The sequence below is a fragment of the Oryctolagus cuniculus genome, chromosome 7 (genome assembly GCF_964237555.1).
Source record: "Oryctolagus cuniculus chromosome 7, mOryCun1.1, whole genome shotgun sequence".
NCBI lineage: Eukaryota > Metazoa > Chordata > Mammalia > Lagomorpha > Leporidae > Oryctolagus > Oryctolagus cuniculus.
Genome location: NC_091438.1, coordinates 31,315,761 through 31,334,918, shown reverse-complemented (window position 1 = coordinate 31,334,918; position 19,158 = coordinate 31,315,761). Strand labels below are relative to the sequence as shown.

At 39.1% G+C, this 19,158-nt stretch overlaps 1 protein-coding gene across 34 annotated transcripts in view; it reads left to right on the top strand.

Annotated features, from left to right (window-relative positions):
• POU2F1 (POU class 2 homeobox 1) overlaps window positions 1-19,158 on the top strand; it is a 188,944-nt gene that overhangs the window by 124,920 nt on the left and 44,866 nt on the right. For 20 of the 34 annotated variants that reach the window (XM_051857149.2, XM_051857145.2, XM_070077413.1 and 17 more), the window contains 5 exons: window positions 7,056-7,156; window positions 12,423-12,476; window positions 14,797-14,916; window positions 16,914-17,102; window positions 18,837-18,963. In XM_051857149.2, the coding sequence (XP_051713109.1) occupies window positions 7,056-7,156; window positions 12,423-12,476; window positions 14,797-14,916; window positions 16,914-17,102; window positions 18,837-18,963 (591 nt within the window). The remainder of the gene's footprint in view (window positions 1-7,055; window positions 7,157-12,422; window positions 12,477-14,796; window positions 14,917-16,913; window positions 17,103-18,836; window positions 18,964-19,158) is intronic. The other 14 variants (XM_051857140.2, XM_070077416.1, XM_070077417.1 and 11 more) reach the window with 1 other exon arrangement.

The following is a 19,158-nucleotide window of genomic DNA, read 5'->3' as shown; positions in this document are numbered from 1 at the left end:
ATGAAATTTTTCAAGACTCCTGATTATATATGATTCCAAAATATTTTTTGCACCAAAATAAACTTGTCTTTTAACTCTATTTTTGTGAACTTTTGGAGTACCTTTCTGTGTATTGTTTAAGCATTTATGTATCTATCAATCCAGCCACAAAATAGTGTATTACTATTCCACAGAAGGCTACTGTAGGTCCACCCTGATCATCCTCCATCCCAATATTAATACTGATTATTTATTAGAAAGACAGATCAACAAAGAGAGAGGGAGAGAGATCTTCCATCCACTGATTCAGTCCCCAAAAGGCCACAACAGCCAGATCTGAGCCAAAGCCTTGAACCAGGAACTTCATTCTGATCTCCCTAATGGAAGGCACACCCAACCATTTGGACCATCATCTGCTGCCTTCTCAGGTTCATTAGCATGAAGTGGAGCAGCCAGGGCTCAAACCATACTGCACTCTGCAATGCCAGTTTCACAAGCAGTGGCTTAACCTGTTGTACCGCAAGCCAACTCCCACTTTGCTTTTCTTTGAAATTCTTTTTTTGGGTCCGTTTTTCCTTGAACAATACAATACTTTGATTTGCTTATTTACATCAAATCATACTGTGTATATTTGACTTGTTTCTTTTGCTTAATGTTCTGTTTTTGAGATTCATGCATATTAGTGTTTATAATTCATTTTTGGTGGATATATCACATCATAGGAATGGATCATAGTTTTCCTGTCCATTCTGTTATTGATGAACATGTATATTGTTTCTAGGCTTTTGGTATTAAAAGCAATACCACTACAAATAATTTGAACTTATCTGTGTATATATATGGAAAAGTCTTCAGAGTATCTTCTTAGGTGTATCATTGCTGAATTTTTAGTTACATACTGGTTCATACCACTACCAACAACAGACAAGAATTTCACTGTCCTGCCAAAATTGTTACTCATCATCTTTATAATTTTGGCCAGTCTGTTGGATGTAAATTGGCATCTCATTGGGGTTTTAATTTGCATTTCCAAGGAGACTGAACATTGTTTCCTGTGTTCATCGACCATTTGCATTTTTGCTTTAGTAAATTCCTGTTTGCTTCTTTTGACCATTTTTGCTGTTGGGTTGCTTTTCTTTTTTATTTGTAAAGGGGTCTTTATTGATTTGAAAGGCAGAGTTATCCAGGTAGGGGATGGGACAGAAATAGAGAGATCTTCCCTTTGCTGGTTCACTCCTCAAATGGCTGCAACAACTGGGACTTGGCCAGGCGAAAGCTAGGAGCCTGGACTTCTATCAGGGTCTCCCACATGGGTGACAGGCACCCAAATGCTTGAACCATCTTCCATTGCTTTCCCAGGCACATTAGCAGGGAGCTGGATCAGAAATGGAACAGCTGGGACTTGAACTGGCACTCCAATAGAGGATGCTGTTGTAAGCAACATCTTAACCTGCTGTGCCACAGTGCCAGCCCTTGGGTTGACCTTTTTCTTACTGATTATAGGAACTCTTTTTGTATTCTGAATACAAATCTTTGTATGGATTGCAGTTATTTTCTTCTTTTCATTCACTTTATGTAGCCCTTTTCGGAATAGACCTTTTAATTCTAATGTGGTTAAATTTAATGTCTTTTTATTTTTGGATCCTGGTAAAGAAATCTTTCCCTTTCCTAAAATTATATTTTCTATTTCATGCTTAGACCTTTAATCCTTCTGAAATTGTCTTTTTCTTACTCTTGCTCTTTTTTTTCTTTCGGTAAGATGTGATGTGGCATAATTTCATTTTTTCCTGTATGGATACCCAGTTACCAGTTTTTGAAAATTCCATGTTTTCTTCATTCCTGTTATGTTTCAAGTATTCATGGGTAGGTGCAGCTCTGTTACTGGACTCTCCACTCTGGTCTTTTTGTTTATTCTTGCACTAATATCATACTACACTGTTTATTACTGCTGTGTGATAAGTCAGCAATATCAAGCGATATCTTGATAACGCACATCCCTCCAATTTTTAAAGAACATGTTTGTTTTGAAAAGCGGAGTGTCAGACAGAGATACCTTCCGTCCACCGGTTTGCTTCCTAAATGCTAAGCCAGGCTGACACAGGAGCCAGGAGCTCCATCTGGCTCTCCCACCTGGGTTGCTAGGTAACCAAGTACTTGGGCCATCGTGTGCTGCCTTCCCAGGTGCATTAGCAGGCAGCTGATGGGAAGCAGAGCAGCTGGGATTGGAACCTGCACATCAGCGGCACCAGCAGCAGGTTAATCTTGTGCCGTAACACTGGCCCTGCCTTATGTTGTTGTAAGTGCTGCAAATAAAATCTTTAGAAACTTTTTTCATTTGGCTTATACAAAGACAATTTTTAAGATTTTGATGTTGATTTTATTTTTTAGTACTTATAAAGAAATTTCCTATTCCTATGCCTAAGTTTTTTATTATAAATAGATATTGAATTTGTCTGAGTTTTTCTTTGTCCTTTAAGATGATTGTAAAAATTTTCCCCCTGACCACTGAATGTGGTCAGTTCCATTAATTGATTTTTTTTAAACTCAACTAATCTTTGTATTCCTGGAATAAATCCACCTCATTCTATGTTACTAGATTAAGTTTGCTGTCATTATTTAGGATTTTCCCATTTGTTTTTTTGAATGAAATGGGCTTGTATTTTGTTTTTCATGTTCTTATCTTTGTCAGGTTGTTAGTACCAAAGTTCTGTTAGCCTCATAAAATGAGTTAGGAGGTATTTTCTGTTTTTTGTTTTAATGTCCTATTCTGTAGAAAAGTTTGTAAAAGATTGGAATTATTTCTTCCTTGAATTTTTAGAAGCTCTCTTGGGTAAAATTATCTAGGTGTTCTCTTTGGTGGAAGACTTTTACTTACTAATTCAGTTTCTTTTAAGTACTATGGGATTCTGGGAGTTTTCTGTTTCTTTTTGAATCAGCCTTGGTGAGTTACATTTTCCAAAGAGTACCCATTTCTGTATTTTAATTTTCTTGTCATGAAGTAGTTCATGACATCGTCTCTCTTTTTTTTTTTTTTTTTTTTTTTTTGACAGGCAGAGTGGATAGTGAGAGAGAGACAGAGAGAAAGGTCTTCCTTTTTGTTGTTGGTTCACCCTCCAATGGCCACCACGGCTTGTGCGCTGTGGCCGGCGCACTGCGATGATCCGAAGGCAGGAGCCAGGTGCTTCTCCTGGTCTCCCATGTGGGTGCAGGGCCCAAGCACTTGGGCCATCCTCCACTGCACTCCCTGGCCACAGCAGAGAGCTGGCCTGGAAGAGGGGCAACCGGGACAGAATCCGGCGCCCCGACCAGGACTAGAACCCGGTGTGCCGGCGCCGCTAGGTGGAGGATTAGCCTAGTGAGCCGTGGTGCCGGCCCCTCTCATATTTTTTTTTAAAAGATTCATTTATTTATTTGAAAGAGTTACAGAGAGGCAGAGAGAGAGAGAGGTCTTCCATCTGCTGGAAGAAAGAGAGAGAGAAGTCTTCCTTCCACTGGATCACTCCCCAAATAGCCACAACAGCTGGCTGGAGCTGGGCTGATCAGAAGCCAGGAGCCTCTTCCAGGTCTCCCAAGTGGATGCAGGGACCCAAAGGGTTGGGCCATCTTCTACTGCTTTCCCAGGCCATAGCAGAGAACTAGATTGGAAGTGGAGCAGCTGGGTCTCAAACCAGCGTCCATATGGGATCCTGGCACCGCAGGCGGCAGTTTTCCCCGCTATGCCACAGCGCTGGCCCCCATCCTCTCATCTTTTTAACCTGCATCATTTTTTAATTATGCTTTTTTAGTTGTTAGCTTTCTCCTTCCCTGTATATTCATGTTTATCTTACCAGATGTTTGTGAGTTATATGATTCTTTTGAAAGAACTAAATTAGTGTTTTTTTTATTTTTCTATTTTGTTAATTATTGGTAATTCTATAGCATTTCATTTGGTTTGATTTCTTTCTCAATGCTGTGATTTTCTACTCCACCAATTGACTGCATCAAAGTGTCAGGCTTCATAGCTTGCACTTCCCTGGTTCCTAGTATGGTCTTGAGGGAATTATTTCCTACTTTTCAAACTATTCCTTTTCTTGGTCTCTTTGTGTACATCTCCTAATGTAAGTGACAGCTTGTCTTCAACCTGCTTTTCTCTATACCAATCATTTAGTGATCAACATTTTTGCTTTCTTAATTTAACTATCACTTTTCTGTAAGTAACTAGAAAATCAGGGCACCTGGTTCCTGCAGGCTGGCTTCTCCACTAACTAGCCGTGCAGTCTCCAGCAGTTAACTTATTTCTTGAAGCTTTGGTTACAGGAACTCTGAGGTTCAGCTCAGCAGCAATACTGTTCCAGCGACAACATTATCGATTTTTAGTTGCGGCTGTGGGTATCTCTAAGTGCCTTCTGGACCACTTTTCTTAGATACTTTGTCAGGATTCCTCAAACTCAGTTCTTCTTGGATAAATCACCTTGTCTCCCACTGTTCCTCTGTTCCTCCAGACACATTGGATGTGGGCTCTTACAGCGTCTATCTCCTCACACCTATCTCTTGCTCCAGTGCAGTCGAGTTATGTGCCTCTGTTTCCCTTTCCTTCACTCTTTGCTCAGTGAGGTCTTCTTGTCTTATGAGAACAATTGCTCTGTAGTATCTGCTTTTTCTACCCCTCCCCTCCCAGTGGAGCCTCATTAACCTTATTAAAAGAAGTTACCTGCCTTTGCATCTTAAATCTCTGTACTCTTGTTTTGTTTTGTTTTCTAAAGTTTATTTATTTATTTATTTGAAAGACAGAGTTACAGAGAGACTGAGAGTTCTTACATCTGCTGATTCACTCCCCAAATGCTGGCAACGGCCAGAGCTGGGCCAGGCCAAAGCCAGGAGCTAGGAGCTTCTTCTGGGTCTCCCTGCTTGGGTGCAGGGGCCCAAGCACTTGGTCTGTCTTCCGCTGCTTTCCCAAGCACATTAGCAGGAAGATGGATCAGAAGTGGAGCAACCAGGACTTGAACCAGATGCCCATTTGGGATGCTGGCTTTGCAAGCAGAGGTTCAACCTGCTGTACTCAATTTTATCTGAATTTCTGTCTAGTAGTGTTCTTGGAGTTCCCTTGGGAAAGGCAATGCAGGGCTGGATGATATGAATAACTGCATAGGGATCCATGCTAGAGGATTGGTTTCTGGTTGCCTGGAATGATTAGGGCAGAGAACTGTACCTCCAGAGTGTGATAGAGGAGGCCTGACTTTGGATTAGCTTTCATGTCACAGACATGCTTCTAGTTGAGCCCTTTGGTGTCTCTGAGAATTAACTGTCCCTGTCTTTGAGAATTCACTATCCTCCAGCCAGAAGAGTTTTTTAAAGATGTCAAAATATCTTGAGATATAACATTTTTTAATATTTAAAATATAAATACTGTACCTTCATCCCATTTCTCTAAGAGATATAGTCAGGGCACTTAAATAATACTACTAGTAGACTGTTGTACCAGGAATACCAGAAATTAATCAGTTTTATATAATTTAGTGCTTTGTGACTTACAAGGAGCTTGCTATCACTTTTATGGGAACTTGGAAGAGGAATCATTGTATAGCATTTTCATGAACTTCATGAGTAAAATATTTGGTTCTGAAAGATTTCGTTTTGGTGGTGTGTTAATCTCTAAGTGCTTGTCTTTTTTTGTCAAAACCTCATCATATTTTAGTGTTGTTTATTTACTTAATATATCTTGAGCATATTTCTGTAATGTTACACAATTTTTCCCTGCTTTATTGAGGAATGATTGGCAAATAATCCAATGGTGTATAATCTTAAGACCTTCACAGAGGGACAAATTTCGAATGAAGAGACAGAGATAGCAACTAATGATAAAATGCACAACCTTAAAGAAACTTCTTTGTGTGATTTATGTGATTATAATTCAGATTTTACTTCATGCTGATTTCTGATTACTTGATATGAGCATGTTACTCATTTAATTTCATTAACCATGAATGTCTTTGTAGTTCTGTAACTTTATATTTGCGGGAAACTTTAGAAAAAATTATAAAAAATAATTCCAAGGGTTTTTTTAAGGAAGTAAAATGTGTATACATTTCTTTTATAATTATCTCAATGAAACCTGAAATATCCCTCTGGGTCATGTGATATCCCTAATTATTTAGTGACATCTTTGCCAAAAATCGGATCGATAGTGGCATTAAGATCCTAGCATGTACTCTCCTAAGTGGTCTGCAGTGGTAGTGTGTGTACAGCTGGTGTGAAGATGGGATGATGGGGTGCTTGTGTGGTAGGAACTGGAAGTGTAGGGTCAGACAATTCTTGCAGCTTCCTATGGTTTGGTATACTTTATTCAGTAAAGTAATTTTTTTATTCAGCATTCTGGGTTTTCTTAAATAATAATCAGATATGGTAATTTGAAAACAGTATATTATATCTCTCAGAAAATATAGGATGGTGTGTCTTTCCATAAATTAGGCCTGTTTCAAAATCAGATCACAGCATAACTGGTTAAAAAGCAACATTTCAAAAATAATAATTCTAGAGCCTTGACTAATGACATATTCAACAGTCTCTACTTTCAGACTGAAGAAATCAGTACAACTATTTTGTTTTCCTTGTGTTTATTGTGTAAAAGGTTGTGTTTGACATGAGGTTGTCATTAATTAAAAGGTTTAAATTAATAATAAGTCCTTGTCCTTGGAAGAGTTATCAGGTAATTTTTCTTTTCCCAAGCCAAATATCAGTAAAATGAGAAAAGAGGCCCAGTACCTCTTTGGAACTCTGTCCCTGCTGTTTAGTGGTAATGCCTTGTCTAGCCTCAGTGGCTACAATCAAATGCATTCATATCTGGATTCTCTAGAATTATCTTATTATTCTAATTTGCTTCTTAAGTGTTGTGAGTGTTCATATACTTTTCCTGCAATCCTGCCTTTAGAAGAGAAACTGTTTACTGTATACCCTTTTTTTCAAGTCCCTTCTCTTCTGTGGAGGTACTTAGAAAGTGCTTATTTAAAATAGATACCTGATGAATTGAAGTTTATTATTTCATTTCACTTGTGTTTTCATTTCTTTTAATAGTTACAGTTACTTTGCTTGCTTTCTAGGCACACAAACCAATGGTCTGGACTTTCAGAAGCAGCCTGTGCCTGTGGGAGGAGCAATCTCAACAGCCCAGGCCCAGGCTTTCCTTGGACATCTCCACCAGGTAGGATGTTCTGCTTAACCATAAGTGAGAGTAAAAGATGGAGGCACAAAATGCCATAGCCTGGGGAAGTTATTCCAGAATGTGGGACTGGTGCTCATCACAGCTAATGGCATTATTCTGAAATGGTTAGTATGGTATCCTGTAGTGCAGCTGACTGTAGAGTCCTTGAACCCACAACTGTGTGGAAAAAAAGGAAATCCTTTGAATGGAATGTGTGTAACAGCTGTGCAGCTGTTTGTATACACGTGGCATGAGTCTGGTGCTAACAGAAGGCAGTAAATCACCAGAGTCATCCTGAATGCTGTAGCTGTGTTGCTGCAGAAGGCCTTCCACTCAGAGCTCAGAGCTCCCTTCAAAGGGTTTCAGGCTTTTGATTCAGGCAGCCACTCAGAGCTCTTTGCTTGAATGTTAACCCCCAGTTCAGAGTTCAGAAAGGTCTGCTTCAACTTTAGTGCCCTTAAATCATGTGATTTTCTTTCTGACTCTAAGACAGGACATGTATTCTATTTGTTCATGTTTTTAGTTGTAATTTAGAAGAAAAGGGAGTACAAAAACAAACACATGCTACTCAGGAGTTTGGAGGTCTGGAATCTAGTTGAAAATGAAAAGCAAGCAGTGGAAAATTGTCTCAACCTATTGATTTATTTTATATTCACAATTTTTTATTAGAGCAGTATGTTGTACTCCAACTGTGGTGACTAGCAGTGTTGATAGCAATGACACTAACCCTGATACCTAAGGGTAGTGGTAGTGTTAGATTTGTGAAAAATTCATATGGACATAAAACTTCTCATGTTTCATGTTAACATGTTAAGTTACTGGGAAATGAACATGTCATATTGCTTTAGGCTTTTCATTGAAATATGCTCACCAGTGGCCTTAACTATAAAAGCAGCTCCTAAACTTGAGAACAGGTCAAATTTTGAGAAAGCTATTTTTGTAAATATTTATTTATATTTACTTCAAAGGCACAGTTAGAGAGAGAAATATCTTCCATCCACTGGTTCACTCCCAAATGGCCACAACAGCCAGGGCTGGGCCAGACCGAAGTCAGGAGCCAGGAGCTTCTTCTAGATCTCCCACACAGATGCAGGGGCTCAAGGACTTGGGCCATCCTCTACTGCTTTCCTAGGCACATTAGTAAGGAGCTGGATTGGAAGTAGAGCAGCTGGGACTTGAACTGGTGCCCATATGGGATGCTGGCATCACAGGCAACAGCTTTACCCACTATGCCACGGTGCCAGCCCCAAGAAAGCTATCCTAAAGCCCACTTACTTGTCTGTGAATTCAAAGGGATACCACATACGCAGCACTTAGCGTCTTGAGTGAGGCCTGGTGACACATTTTTGCTCTGGCACATAACTGTGCTTATTCAGTACTCTTGTACTTCACCCATCTGTGGTTTTACTTTCCATGGTTTTGTTCCAAAAATACTAAATGGAAAATTCCAGAAATAAGTAATTAATAAGTTTTAAGTAACTTTTATTATAGTATATTATTAAAGTTGTTCTGTTTTATTATTTAATCTCTTACTATGCCTAATTTATAATTTAAACTATCATAGGAGATATATATATAATTATGAAAAAAATATGGTATATACAAAATTTAGTATTATCCATGGTTTGTTATCCACTGAGGGTCTTGGAACATATTAAGGAGTGGAGGACTGTATCTTTGATATAGAGAAACTTCTGTATATAACTTTTTAAAATAAAATATTCAGATGAATTAGTATCTGTAGTAAATTTAGAAATATCTTTTAAATATAATTGAGAAAAAGAAAAATATTTTCATGTTGACTTTCTTGTAAGAACTTATTTAACCACTTACTCTAGCAAGTTTTCTGGTTTCTCAAGAGTTATAGCACTTTTGGTGGAGCTTAATCAGTTTTACAGCACACAGTAAACATCTTGGTCTGGCTTAAGTCTTTGATGGTCCAAATGTATTAAATGAATCCTTGAAGCTACAGGTCCAAAATCCAAACTCTTCTTGCATCTTTTTACATCCTTCAGATCTATCCACCAGTGACCACAATCATCATAGTGGTATACCACCTAAAACAAAGGACTGAAATCACAGAACTTTATTGGAAACCTTGATACCATAAAATCCTCCATCAATACACAAGTCCCTGAGTAACTGTTCGCTGATTAGATGCATCATTAACAGACACTGTGGTACTTTTATCTTTTGATTCTAGCCCCCTTATTGAATAGATTAGCACACTGAATTTTTCCTCAACATAAATGTATGTGTACATATCTAAAATAGTTTTAGGTTTGTTACCTCTCAGCAAATTCCATGAAGATGGAAACTTGTTTACCTGTATCCCCAGTATTTGCCAAAGCACCCAAAATATAAAAGGTGCTCAGTGATTATTTGTTGAATAAATGATAGACAGGTGAATGGTAAAATGCACAGGGATACAGGGGAGAGAATTGTTAGTTCAGCCTATAAAACCGGTACATCCCACAGTGGGTGGTTTCTGAACTGCGTCTTCAAGGGTGTTGGAAAGTAGGTAAATAGAGTGGTAAAGGATGCTCTAATTGTTTTATTTTTAACTTTCCATTTTGAGAATTTCCAAATCTGCAAAGCACTTGCAACAGTAGAACCATATGTCTGTCTGAAAACCCTTTACCTAGACTCAAAAATTGTTATTGTGTGCCATGTTTGGTTTGTCTCTGTGTGTGTGTCCACACATACAAAATCCTAATTGTTTTCTAAACTATTTCAGAGTGAGTTGTAGACATTTTGACCACTTATTAAAATTTTTTGTAAGATTTATTTATTTATTTGATAGGTAGCAGGACAGGGGTGGGTGGGGAGGGTGAAGCGGATAGAGAATTTCCATCTACTGGTTCACTCCCCAAATGGCCACAGTAGCTGGAACTGATCCAGGCTGAATGAAGCCAGGAGCCTAGAACACCATCCAAGGCTTCCATGTGGATTGCAGGGCCCAAAGACCTTAGCCATCATCTACTACCTTCCCAAGCGTGTTAGCTGGAAGCTGAATTGGAAACAGAGTAGCCAGAGCTCTGGCTGACACTCTGGTAGGGGATATGAGCATCCCCATTAGCAACTCAACTTGCCACACCACAACACCCACCACTGTGGAATGATTCTTTAAGACTGTATAAATGTCCTATTCCTCAACAGACTTTTATCGCAGGAACATCATGATTTCAATAAAATCACATTTAAAACTTTATCTCCTTTAAATCTTTGTACCTGGGGGCCAGCGCCATGGCGCACAGGTTAATCCTCCGCCTGTGGCACCAGCATTCCATATGGATGCCAGTTCTTGTTCCAGCTGCTCCTCTTCCAGTCCAGCTCTCTGCTGTGGCCTGGGAAAGGAGTAGAAGATGGCCCAAGTCCTTGGGCCTCTCCACCCACATGGGAGACCAGGAACAAGCTCCTGGCTCCTGGCTTCAGATCAACGCAGCTCCGTCCGTTGCGGCCATTGGGCAGTAAACCAACGGAAGGAAGACCTTTCTGTCTCTCTTCCCTCTCACTATCAGTAACTCTACCTCTCAAATAAATAAATAAAATCTTAAAAAAAAAAATCTTTGTACCTGAAACTCTTCACTGTAGCTCTTTGGATAACATCTTAGATGCCTTTAGGTCTTAAACATGTTATCTCTTCAAATAGGCCTATCCTAATTGTACTGTATCTGAAGTGAGTTCTTAAATCTCTGGGGTTTTTTGTTTTGTTTCAAAGGGCTGTTAACCACTGAAAGGTCTCTCTGTTTCAAGTAATTAAAGTAAAGGACATAGCAATCAGTTAATTTTAGCTCTTAACTTCTAATGAAGTCCATACCAACCCTTATATTGAAAGTGGAGGATGTTGGTGCTATCTAATATATACAAAATAGAGCTCATTTTCTGGAACTTGGAATAACCTGGGACTGTTGTTCTTCAGCTGTATCTGATCAGTTGCCAGTATTCTTATGCAGCACTTTGTAACACCTTTCATGTTTTCTACTTTTTTATTCCCTCTACCACTACCCTAGTTTAGGCTCCCATTCATTCTTTTTTTTTTTCCCATTCATTCTAATATGAATTTTATATGCTCTTTCTTCCTGCTCAGTTTTGCTTTGTTTTTGGGACACTGACATTTTTGAAGAGTACAAACCAGTTATTTTGTAGTGTTCCTCAGTTTGGGTTTGTCTAATGCTTCATCAAAATTAGATTGAGGGCCGGCGCCGCGGCTCAATAGGCTAATCCTCCGCCTGCGGCACCGGCCATTGGAGGGTGAATCAATGGAAAAGGAAAAGAAAAACCTTTCTCTCTGTCTCTCTCTCTCACTGTCCACTCTGCCTGTCAAAAAAAAAAAAAAAAATATTAGATTGAGTTTCTACACTTGTGGTAGGAGTACTAACTACATAGCAATGCTGTATCCTCAGCACAGCATAGCGGAGAGCTTCTGTCTCCTTGCTGGTGACTCTAGCTGTGCTCTCTTGATTACTTGTCTGCCACATCACCCCACTGTAAATTTTCTGTTTCACCTTCTGTAATTAATATCTGTGGAGAGAGTCGAGAACATGTAGATATCCTGTTCCTCCTCAAATTTCACCTGTTAGAGCATCCTTTGATGACTCTTGCTTGAATCAGTTATCAGAGTTGCCAGTGATGGTTTTCAAATTCCATGTGTATTCTTATTTTAACATAACCATAATTTGAGCTGTCTAAACTTTTGAAAGGTGAGTATTAAATATTATGACAGACTTGCATGTGTGCTTTATATGACAGATTATTTTAGCCAGGAAATTTAAGCTATGACTGTAAATCTTTTAGGGACTTGACTGTGTATGAGTGTACACTAGAAGTAGAGCTTCTAATAAATGAAGATTTTGAAATAAAAATAAGATCTGATTGCTTATATTGATAAAAGTAATGTATGTAGATTACTGCTTTGTATGTGTTCTTTAACACAGTGTAGAAGATGAATTAAAGTTTTAGAATCCAGGCAGTCCATCAGTGCAAACAGAATATTGTATAAGGAACATCCAGTTCAAGTGGGCATGTCTGATAATGCTCAATGTGGGAAAACACCTTCCAGAAACAGCAATAGCATTTTCAGTGTGGGTGGAGGGACTGACTGTGAGCTTGGCCATAAAGTTTTAACCCCGTAAGATAAAACTCTTTGTAGTCTCCATTCTAGTTCAGTGACATATACTTAGTAGAGACTTAAAATATTTGTTAATGACAACTCCAATTGTCAACAGTATTAGACTAGAACTTCCCCTGATTACTTTACTTATAGGTCCAGCTCACTGGAACAAGTTTACAGGCTGCTGCTCAGTCTTTAAATGTACAGGTAAGCTGGAATATGGGATTATAGGTCAGTTTTTCTATTTATATTTTTTCTAATTTTCTATAATGAGCATGTAATTTTATAATAGGAAATACTTTAAAGTATTCTAATCAGTTATTGAATCCCATAAATACCCAAATAATGATAATTATTTCCATTAATGAAAATTAATTTCTTATTCTGGTACTGTGTGTGAACCAAAGGTAGAAAGGAAAGGTCTACTTTCCAAGTTTTATATTTAAGTTCAGTAAAAAAAGGTTCTAAGTTATACAACAGCTCTAACAAATACCTGAACACAAAGCCAAATAATCTCTTAAATACCCACTGTGTTTCCAAAGATCTTTTTTTTTTTTTAATCATTTTTCATGTCTTAGGGAAACATGGTACAGAAGAAAGAATGCTGGACCAACTGAAAAAGAGGTCTTAGGGTTTTATTTTTCATAACTAGCTGTGTGACTTTTGGCAGATTATTTATTCCTGGGGTTCAGTTATTTACATCTGTATTTAAGTGGAGGACATTTCTAGGATTGCCAGGGTTCTTTTCTGCTGTTATACTTCTAAGAACTGTGATTAAACCTGTTTATAAATGTTGGTAGGTAGACAGTCAATATTAAAGTAAAACTTAGATCAGACTACTTTGCTTCTATGAAACATACAAAGCTCAAGTGTTAAGCATTATTCCATAACATTTCTGTCAACCTGCTGCTTTCACTGTAGTATTTAGGTACCTAACATAAAGAGGGGAAACAGTATTCTGGAAGATTGATTTCAGTGTTGCTAATGACAAAAGACCTTGAGTAGAGCATTCCATGAAACCCGGTGGAATATGGACCTGGTAACACATGGAAACAAGGAGAAGAAATAAAAGAGATAATGTGACCTTCCTTTCTGAGAGAGAGAAGGCGGAAAATTGCCTTGGTTGCCATGGTAAACTTTCATCCCTTAGAGAGATGTTGGCAAACAGGCTGTATCTCTAGTGCAGAATGTTTACAGTCCTGCACTGTAATTATCTCTCAATGACTGGCAGAATTAATCAGAGCTTTTATGTTAATTAGCCTTGCTGCAGTCCCCAAAACAGGTGGTGGGAAATATGCAAATCTATGCAGAATTTTAATACTCTGCATAACCAGTTTTAATTACCATAAAATTTTCTCTCCATGCCTCTTTCAGGAGTATGTTTTCTTCTTCTCTTGACTGCAGCATTTTCTATCAAGCGTGTGTGTTGCTTGATGGGAGATGTTAGATTCACAGTTCTTTAAAATATTAGATGAAGGATTCTGTGGATCTAGTAATCAGTGTGGCACATGAAGAAGTTTCAGACTGGCGACCAGGTCATGTCAAAATGTTGGTATAGGGGCTGGCACTGTGGCACAGCAGGTTAACACCCTAGCCTGAAGCACCAGCATCCCATATGGGCACCAGTTTGAGACCCAGCTACTGTACTTCCAATCCAGCTCTCTACTAATGCCTGGGAAAGCAGTGGAAGATGACCCAGATCCCTGGGCCCCTGAACCCATGTGGGAGACCTGGAAGAAGCTCCTGGCTCCTAGCTTTGGATCCGTGCAGCTCTGGCCATTGCAGCCAGTTGGGGAGTGAACCATCGGATGGAAGACCTCTCTCTCTCTCTGCCTCTCCTCTCTGTATAACTCTGACTTTCAAATCAATAAATAAATCTTTAAAAAAAATCATTGGTATAGATGGTCCAATATAGACATGGTTTGAAAATGTGTTCTTTTCTTTACTCTTTTATTTCCAGAGTTAAGGATTAGGGTTGTGAAAAATTCTGTTGATTTGTGGAGGAGCAACTTTTTTAAAAATTATAGCTTTTTGAAATAAAAAGTCTAAACACTTAGTATGTAAATATCTTAGGAAAATACAAAGATTTATAAGAAAGGAAAAGAGAGAAACCAGAAAACTCATGACTAAATAAGCCTGTTTATGTTTACTTTCTGTTTATTTATTTAAGAATGCAGAGAGAGAGGGAGAGAGCTTCCTTCTACTGCTTCATTCTCCAAATGCCTGCTAAATGCCAGAGAGCTGAAGCCAGGAGTCAAACTCAGCCATGTGGGTGGCAAGGCCCTAACTATTTGAGTCATTACCCCTGCTTCCCACAGTCCATATCAGCAGGACGCTGGAAACGGAGCCTGAGCTGGATATCAGACCTAGCACTCAAGTGTGGGGCCTGGGCATCCTAACTGGCGTTTTAACTGTTAGCCAAATGCCCACCCTTCTGTGTTAAATGATTCTTAAAATATGGAGTTATAAGTGCATTTCTTCTAACCAACTATTTCAATCTTTTATTTCCTCTCCCACCCCACCTCAGTCTAAATCTAATGAAGAATCGGGGGATTCCCAGCAGCCAGCCCAGCCTTCCCAGCAGCCTTCTGTGCAGGCAGCCATTCCTCAGACCCAGCTTATGCTGGCTGGAGGACAGATAACCGGGGTAAGTTTTTGCTGAGAGGATTGTGATAAACTGTCTCTGTGTCAGAATTGCCAGTGGCCAGTGTATGATTTGAACTGCTCACTGTAGCTGGCTGTAACATGGCCATGCCTGGCACTGTTGTGCCTTTAAGGAATGTTCTACACTGTAGGCATCATAGAAAAGAAATTATCTTTGTCCTAAGTTTTCAGGACATCTGTTCTAATGGTTGCAGTTGCTCTGGATAAACTAAGGACTTTTTAAAACCCACATTTCAGGTACTGCTTCACCATATGATAGTCATTATCATGTGGTTGAGACCATTGCATTGATGAAATGACACTTGTTGGTGTGGCATTATGACATGATAGCAGGAAAGAAGCTAAAGAACAGATTTAGTGCTATGAAAGACAAATGTTCTCTTAGTGACTGTGTGTGCAATGTTCAGAAATAAGATGTGGCCTCATATCCTGGCTCTGCAACTTAACATGTAGGTTTCCCTACTTCAACACCCTGTACCTCAGTTACCCTTCTTTAAAATGCAAATGTTCATACTACACGTTTCACAATACTGTTCCGCAGTTTAGAGAGGTATATAAAGCTCATAGAACAGCGCTTGGCATTTAGCATTCGGTAATTCCATTTATTTTTTTATTGGTGATAATTGGGCTCTATGACTGTATCAAGCATTTGACTTTTCAGCTATCTTTGCTGTAAGGCATCGTCCAAATTATTTTTCCAGTGTTTAAGACCGGTCTCTTAAATTCTTTTTTGGGAGTTGGGGCTTAGGAGAATGCTAAGGAAAGGTTATTTTTCAATTCACATCATATCAACCATCAGAATATTTGATTTTCTTCATTTTAGTTAAATGTGTTTTGACAGTGGAAAGCTCTTTTAAGAACTGTTGCAAAATGGTATACAAAATCCCATCCCATAGAGATTAGTATATGTCTATATATATGATATAAAAATATGTGCACATGCCTCATGAAGGGTGTTATTGAGTTTTTGAATGGTTTCATTTTGATTCTTGTATTTTTAATGCAAATTGTGCTGGATCCTTTTAGAAGGAGGGTTGTGTCACTAAATGACAGTATGTGCCCTTCAGAATATTGCCTGATACCTTCTTGTTTGATCATACTGTGTCACCAAAAGGAATATAGAGCACATTTTCTAGCTTTATTTAAATGTATCTGAAATAAGTTACATTGTGAAAGCAACTTTAAATCTATTCTGAATATATTTCCTGTTGAATCATTTGGGATTTGTTTTTGGTAACTAGTGTACAGTAATAAGAGGCACTTGGGCTTCTAGATTCTTGTGACTGGGGAAGTCTATTAAACCTGGGCATTAGGATTCATTTGCATGTAAAGAGAGTGGCTGTCACCACCTGTTTAGTAGAGATAATATGTTGGAAAGAGGATGTAAAGTTGCAGATTCTCAATGCTTTTAGTAACAGAAATGATTGTGTTAGGGAAGGGGGGCCTACAGGGAGCCTTGGAAAAGAAACAAATGGAGTTCATATTCTTTAGTCATGTCTTAGGACATATGGAAATGATGGAATATGGCAGGGATTCCCACTAATGGAAAGCAGCTGGGCCTTATCGGGTCTTTCCATGGTCATATCCAGCATCCTTGTTTCTCATTCATCTGCCTAATCACTTGCTGTTCTGTTGAGTATAAATTTCTTTTTATATCCTGTCAGCATTGATTCCCCCCCTCCTTTTTTGTGTGTTTTTCCTGGCTTACTAGTTAATTACTTTTTTTTTGCCTGAAACCTAGGGCTGTGGACAAGCTTGAATGATTGTTCAAGGCCAAAATGAGGACTACCATTTTAATTTTAATACTCTGCTGATAGTGGTAGTTTGACCACTGATAGCCATTTTAGCCACATGCTAACTATGCAAAGTTGGATAGCTGGGGTCTCCTACCACTTGGACTACCTGTTTCAAAGCAATTGGTTTGCTACGAGGGCCTCTCTCCTTCAACCCTTTCCTGTTATTTGTTCTAATTTTGTTTAGCTCACTTTGACGCCAGCCCAGCAACAGTTACTACTGCAGCAGGCCCAGGCCCAGGCCCAGCTGCTGGCTGCTGCAGTTCAGCAGCATTCCGCCAGCCAACAGCACAGTGCTGCTGGGGCCACCATCTCAGCCTCCGCCGCCACGCCCATGACGCAGATCCCCCTCTCTCAGCCCATCCAGATCGCGCAGGTGAGTGAGGCACCCTGGAGGTGGGGCAGCACATGAGGAGCACGCTGGCAGGCTTTATTTAATATCAGACTGACTTTCTGATAGTTAGTGTGAGCCCTTAAAGGCAGAGGAGCTCTAGATCATGAGGTAAGTGGTACCCTTCCTTACCACTGAAGTAGAAAGAATACATTTGTTTGCTTGTTTGAGTTGACATTATAAGCGCATAGCTGATTATTTGAATACTGACTGTTTATAGTAAGTGACAATTCTCGAATAATTAGCTGGCATATTTCTGAGGCAGGGGATTACTGTATTTATCTTAATTAGCTAATTGCAGCAGGCATGGGTTCTTTGATGTACTCTGCAGTGAATGCTGCCACCCATGTGTGAGACAGACTGCGCGTCAGCTCTGCCACGGAGTGATTAGCATTGTGGAGAACTGCATTAGGATGTTTTGTTTTGATTTTCACATTTTAGGGCAAAGTATGTATAGATAATAAAAAAAAATTTTGTAAGAGGCACAGACAAGAATACCACAGAGGAAAATACCCTTGAGGGAAATCTTGCTTTAAGAAGAGGAGATATAAATAGTTACATCAATAAACTCTCTGAAGAGATATTGTGAGTCTTTGCTAAACAGTTGTCTTTATCCCTTACAGAAGACTCAGAAATGGACTTAAATTGTAACCAGAGTTTGAATAGACCGTTTAAGAGAAATAATTAACTATATGATGAAGAACAGATGTTAGGCTAATCTTCATTGCTGTACTATTATATACAGTCTTGATATATCAAGATCACTCTCTTCATTGCCAAATAAATGTTTTTAGTGCCTAAGTGGTGAGACCTTATGTTGACATTATGTAAATAAGATGACAGACGTGAAAGCACTTTGCAAGTATGAAATACTAAGCCGGTGGAAGGTGCTGCTGTTATGTTATAGATCAAATTTATGTATGGCTGTTTTTCTTTTTTTAAGATTTATCTTATTTGTTTGGAAGGCAGGGTGCCAGGGAAAGGAGAGACAGAGAAAGAGCAAGATCTTCTATCTTCTAAGTTCATTCTTCTAATGAACTTCTAAGTTCATTCCCCAAATGGCCACAACAGTCAGAGCTAGGCCAAACTGAAGCCAGAAGCCCAGGACTCCATCCGGGCCTCCCACATGGGTGACAGGAGCCCAAGCACTTGAGCCATCATTCACTGCTTCCCCAGGCACATTAGCCGTGAGTTGGATCAGAAGCAGAGGAGCCGGGACTCAAACCGGCACTCTGATACAGGATGCCACCATTGCAAGCAGTGGCACAACCACAGCTCTGCCCTTCAACTGCTTTTGTTTTTAAAGAATGTAACATTGATTTCTCAGTTGAGTTAGGTAAGGTAGTATCAAATTTCATGAGTCATTATAATTCTTAAAATTTATTGATGGAAATTCAGACATCCACTCTCAAGTTTTACGTAACAAAAGGAAAAACAAATGTTTTAAGCTTTTCTTGCTTGATTTCTAAAACCCATGTTGTATGTTTAGAAACAGAACTGAGGAAATTTTCAGTAACTAAGGAAAATTAAGCTTAGCACTAAATCATGCCCACAATAAAAGTCCTTGCAGGCATTCCTCATAGCACACCCTGTGTGGAGCATGAACGAATGCTAAGTAACTGACTCCTTTTTATGTGGATATGACAGAAGTCATGAGCTACGGTCCAACAGACTTTTACTTCAGAATCTCCAATCTGTGTTTTAATTCTGATTTTTCAGGATCTTCAGCAACTACAACAACTTCAGCAGCAGAATCTCAACCTGCAGCAGTTTGTGTTGGTACATCCGACCACCAACTTGCAACCAGCACAGTTCATCATCTCACAGACGCCCCAGGGCCAGCAGGGTGAGGTCCTCGGTAGTTCATTAGTGGTGCACCCCGCTGCCCGCGTGATGTGACACACACATCAGCTAGGATCATTTAGGCTGTAAACCATCCCCTTTAGAGTGATGTTTTTATTCAATTTTATTTCATTTTAAAACATCAATAGTTAATATTAAGAAAAATATTTCATCATGCATACTATGTTATTGAAGTTGC